Below are 5,551 nucleotides of genomic sequence, written 5' to 3'. Positions count from 1 at the left end.
TGCAGATCAAAAAGTGTTTCACGGACTTAATGCACTGGAGCTTCTCACCTGCCCTGACTTTATAAATGAGGAAACTTGTCATACGGTTATTTAGTGTCAGAGCCAGAGGGGATAGCCAAGCATTCTCCACCACACTCCTTCAGAATTCCTTTCCCAGTAAAAATTCTAAGAAAAAAAAAAAAGTAATAACTTGAAATGTAGGCTTTTTTTTTTGAACCTAGGCTTCAGTGAGTGCCCTCCAAAAAAGGAAAAAACAAAAAATACATCCCTTAGAGAAATCTGGTAAAATTGCTTGCAGGCAGAACCACTTCTGTTACCAAGCAATTGTTGCCACTCTCCCTCTTGGCTCTTTACCTTAGCCAGAAGCCGCGGTTGTCTCAAAAGACCACAAGGCAGACACCCAGAGACACTTGCGCCTACAACTAGGAAATTGGTAGAAGCTTTGTCACCGTCAACTGCGAAGCTTCAAAATTAAAGCACGTCGAAACCTTCACCGATTTCATATATTTGCTTCTCTGCTTCAGACCGCCTTACTAAGAGTTTGAAGTTCCTTCTCTCGGCAGAGAAAGTGGATTTTCTTCCTCTGTGCAAACACTGCTGGATTCAAGTCTCTCGGAAGAACTGGTGGCAAAGCAGGCGTTTGGGGATCGCGCCTGTGATTGCTCCGTAGTGCCGACTTCCTCTCTCTCTAATCAGATGTAAATGCAAGCTTATTAATTTAGTCTAATTCTCCCTCTCACGCTCGCAACCTGTGAACTTGGGTCCTGACTGGTGCTGCGAGGAGGGAGGACGGTGGACAAGCGCCCCGGAGTCCGACCGGGTGGCGCCTAGTCGCCGTCTTCAGAGGCAAGGCCCCGCTCCGGCTCCTCCGCCGGGGTCTGGACTTAACCCAGGTCCAGGACAGGAAACCATGACCGTGCCTCGGTACCCCCTCACCTTTCTGCCCCCCGCCCCCCCTTGAGCTGCTGTCCTTAACTGACGAGCCAGTGACTATTGGCTGAAGATCCCTAGCCATTTGCATGCACAGAGAGGGAGTGTCTTCTGCCGCCTCCCCGTCAGGAGCGCGCCGACTGCAGCCTCCAAGGAAATGCGCGGCCGAGGGGATGCGCGCAGCTCGCGGGCCCTGCCAGTGAGCTGGCACCCGGCGACCTGGCACCCGCGCCTGGATATGGGGCGTCTAAGTCGTTCCAGGAGCAGCACCAGCCACAGAAACCTACCGGTAAGGGTAGGGGTCCACGAGCCTCGCGGCCCCGACAAGTTACAGTACTGTGGGGCAGTTCCCACTCCTTTATGGTTTCTCAAACCTTTTACCTTAATTCAAACTTCCCAGGAAGGTTGGGTGGAGGGAACGGGAGTTTGGGATAATGTGTCTGCATTTTAGCAAGGAATAGGCAAGTCCTTGGGTCGTGAGAAGTTTCTGAAGCAGAAATGTAGGCAGATGAGGTGGAGGAGGCTGGGGTGTGCTCAATTGGCTTTGAGATAAAGGGGTTCGTAGATTGTTTCCTGCGGCCAGCATCTGGCTGTGACTGTCTACTGCAATTGACAAATTGTTTTTGCATAATCATTTCCCACATTTACTTCTCTTTCCCTAAGGGAGGGGGATTAGTGAGAGCTTGTTAGGGGGTGGAAATACAGATCCTTTCGATTTGAGTTTAGATACGTACTAAAATGAAAATCAATTCTTCCGACCTAAAGCGTTTATTTGGTGGGGTAGGGAGTCCGAGGGGGTAGAGTTACTATATTATTATTATTATTGTTGTTGTTGTTGTTGTTGTTATCGGTCTCATAGCAAGGGATGCAACACATTTCGCATTTCGGGGATCTTAGTGGTAGAAACATTTCAATGGAAAATAAAGTGCCCACCTCTCGGTCCTCTCCACTACCAGCCCCCTCCCTCCCCATGACCTACCCTGGTGGTTTCTCTGTCGCGTTGCGCAGTCCTCTCCACTCCGACATGTACTTCCAGGGATGAGTTATGGTTTGGGATTCCGAATATTAACTGAGCGAGGTGGTGATGGGGAGCCGGGCAGGGGCAGGGGTGGGGGGGGAGATGTAGAAAGTAAAGAGAAAAATTAAGTTTTGGAGACACTGTTGCCCCATAGATCTCTCCTTTACAGCAAGTTTCCTTTTCACCCCGTTCTGACTGGAGCGTTTGCCTTTGGGAATGGGGATGGAGCCAGAATGATCCCAGGGCAATGGTTCTGACTCCAAGCTCTGTGTTTTCCGCGTGTGTGTAATAAGCCTTCTCTCCACCCCCCACGTTCAGCATCTGCTTCTGTTTTTCCTCTTCGTGGGACCCTTCAACTGCTTGGCGAGTTACAGCCGGGCCACGGAGCTTCTGTACAGCCTGAACGAGGGACTGCCCGCGGGGGTGCTCATCGGCAGCCTGGCCGAGGACCTGCGGCTGGTGCACGGAGCAGGGAGGCAGGACCCGCAGTCGCAGCCCCCGGAGCACAGCGGCGCCGAGGGGAACCCTCCTCTCTCCTTCAGCCTGGCCTCCCAGGGACTGAGTGGCCAGTACGTGATCCTAGACAATCGCTCCGGGGAGCTGCACACTTCTGCCCAGGAGATCGACAGGGAGGCCCTGTGTCTTGAAGGAGGTGGAGGGGCTGCCTGGCGGGGCAGCATTTCCATCTCCTCTTCGCCTTCCGCTGACTCTTGTCTTTTGCTTCTGGATGTACTGGTCCTGCCTCAGGAATACTTTAGGTTTGTGAAGGTGAAAATCGCTATCCGGGACATCAATGACAATGCCCCACAGTTCCCTCTTTCCGAAATATCGGTTTGGGTCCCAGAAAATGCACCTGTAAACACCCGGCTGGCCATAGAGCATCCTGCCATGGACCGAGATATAGGCACTAACGGAGTTCAGACCTACCGCTTGATGGACTACCATCGTATGTTCACCCTGGACGTGGAGGAGAATGAGAATGGGGAGCGAACCCCCTACCTAATTGTCATGGGACTGTTGGACAGGGAGACCCAGGACCAGTATGTGAGCATCATCATAGCTGAGGATGGTGGGTCTCCACCACTGTTGGGCAGTGCCACCCTCACCATTGGCATAAGTGACATTAATGACAATTGCCCTCTTTTCACAGACTCACAAATCAATGCCACTGTGTATGGGAATGCTACAGTGGGCACACCGATTGCAGCTGTCCAGGCTGTGGACAGAGACTTGGGAAACAATGCTCAGGTCACCTACTCTTATAGCCAGAAAGTTCCACAAGTATCCAAGGATTTATTCCATCTGGATGAAAACACTGGAGTCATTAAACTTTTCAGTAAGATTGGGGGAAGTGTTCTGCAAACACACAAGCTCACCATTCTTGCTAATGGGCCGGGCTGCATCCCTGCTATGATAACTGCCCTGGTGACCATTATCAAAGTCATTTTCAGACCACCTGAAATTGTCCCTCGTTATATAGCGAATGAGATAGATGGTATTGTTTACCTGAAAGAACTGGAACCTGTTAAAACTCCAATTGCATTTTTCACCATAAGAGATCCAGAAGGTAAATACAAGGTGAACTGCTACTTGGATGGTGAAGGACCATTTAGGTTATCACCCTACAAACCATACAGTAATGAATATCTGCTAGAAACCACAAAACCTATGGATTATGAGCTACAGCAGTTCTATGAAATAGCTGTGGTAGCCTGGAACTCTGAGGGATTTCATGTCAAAAAAATGATTAAAGTGCAACTTTTAGATGACAATGATAATGCTCCTATTTTCCTTCAACCCTTGGTGGAACTAACCATTGAAGAGAACAACTCACCCAATGCCTTTTTGACTAAGCTAGATGCTACAGATGCTGACAGTGGAGAGAGGGGACAAGTTTCATATTTTCTGGGACCTGATGCTCCATCATACTTTTCCTTAGACAGTGTCACAGGAGTTCTGACAGTTTCTACTCAGCTGGATCGAGAAAAGAAAGAAAAGTACAAGTACACAGTCAGAGCTGTTGACTCTGGGAAGCCACCCAAAGAATCAGTAGCCACCGTGGCTATCACAGTGTTGGATAAAAATGACAACAGTCCTAGGTTCATCAACAAGGACTTCAGCTTCTTTGTGCCAGAAAACTTTCCAGGATATGGCGAAATTGGAATAATTAGTGTAACAGATGCCGATGCTGGGCAAAATGGATGGGTTGCCCTCTCCGTGGTGAACCAGAGTGATATTTTTGTCATAGACACAGAAAAGGGCACGCTGAGAGCCAAAGTCTCTTTGGACAGAGAGCAGCAAAGCTCCTATACTTTGTGGGTTGAAGCTGTTGATGGAGGTGAGCCTCCCCTCTCTTCTACCACAAAAATCACAATTCTCCTTCTAGATATCAATGACAACCCACCTCTTGTTTTATTTCCTCAATCTAACATGTCTTACTTGTTGGTTTTACCTTCTACTCTCCCTGGCTCCCCAGTTACAGAGGTCTATGCAATTGACAAAGACACAGGCATGAATGCTGTCATAGCTTACAGCATCATAGGGAGAAGAGGTCCTAGGCCTGAGTCATTTAGGATTGACCCTAAAACTGGCAACATTACTTTGGAAGAGGCATTGCTGCAGACAGATTATGGGCTCCATCGTTTACTGGTGAAAGTGAGTGATCATGGTTATCCTGAACCTCTCCATTCCACGGTCATGGTGAACCTATTTGTCAATGACACTGTCAGTAATGAGAGCTACATTGAGAGTCTTTTAAGAAAGGAACCAGAAATTAACATAGAGGAGAAAGAACCACAGATCTCCATAGAACCGACTCATAGGAAAGTTGAGCCTGTGTCTTGTGTGCCCACCTTAGTAGCTCTGTCTGTAATAAGCTTGGGTTCTATCACTCTCGTAACAGGGATGGGCATATACATCTGTTTGAGAGGGAAAAGGCATCACAGGGAGGATGAAAATTTGGGAGTACAAATTCCATTAAAAGGAAAAATTGACTTGCATATGAGAGAGAGGAAACCAATGGATATTTCTAATATTTGATTTTTTTTTTTTTTTGCTGTGGAGTAACAGAGATGTTTTAACTGACTTTGGAGAGCCTTCACCACCCAAAGAGTGTTGGACATCTAATTTATAACTTGTACTGTATTGTAAATAGCTGTTTACAAGTTTTTAAATTCAAAATCAGAGGTTATAAAATGTGTACAGCATTTTTTTAATGAAAATTGGTACTAACAGCTTTGGAACTGTTATAAAAAAAGCTTGGACATGATTTGCAGCTTTCATACACCAAGCAGATGATTGTTAAAACCCGGGAATAAGGTAAGAAAATGGTACATTGCATTTTTGGCTAAAAAAGTCCTTTAACCACAAGAGGGCATCAGCTGCTCCTTTGCAGGGAACTCTTTTAAGGTATTGTACATGACAGTTGTACATGAAATTAATGAAAGAGTCTATTTTAAATATATTGTTTTTAACATTAAACAAAGATGAAATTAAAGTAAATAGAATGTCACCCCACTTAAATGTATGATAAAAAAGAAAAGAAATGCATTTGTAAACAGAATGTTTATTACCTCACAAGTGCATAATGTATAATTTGAAAGA

The 5,551-nt window shown here is 46.7% G+C and overlaps 1 protein-coding gene across 1 annotated transcript; it reads left to right on the top strand.

The window, feature by feature from the left end:
• Positions 1–1,087: 1,087 nt before the first annotated feature.
• On the top strand, positions 1,088–5,261 carry PCDH20 (protocadherin 20; the record flags this gene model as incomplete). Its single annotated transcript, XM_082859353.1, has 2 exons — positions 1,088–1,219; positions 2,267–5,261. 2 exons carry the CDS (start codon positions 1,088–1,090, stop codon positions 4,985–4,987), a joined length of 2,853 nt encoding a protein of 950 aa, XP_082715479.1. The 3' UTR covers positions 4,988–5,261.
• Between the last annotated feature and the right edge of the window lie 290 nt (positions 5,262–5,551).

This window comes from Leucopleurus acutus (genome assembly GCF_964270905.1).
Source record: "Leucopleurus acutus genome assembly, chromosome: 18".
Taxonomy (NCBI): Eukaryota; Metazoa; Chordata; class Mammalia; order Artiodactyla; family Delphinidae; genus Leucopleurus; species Leucopleurus acutus.
Note: the sequence above shows the minus strand (reverse complement) of the source record. Positions and strands in the feature narration are given on the sequence as shown.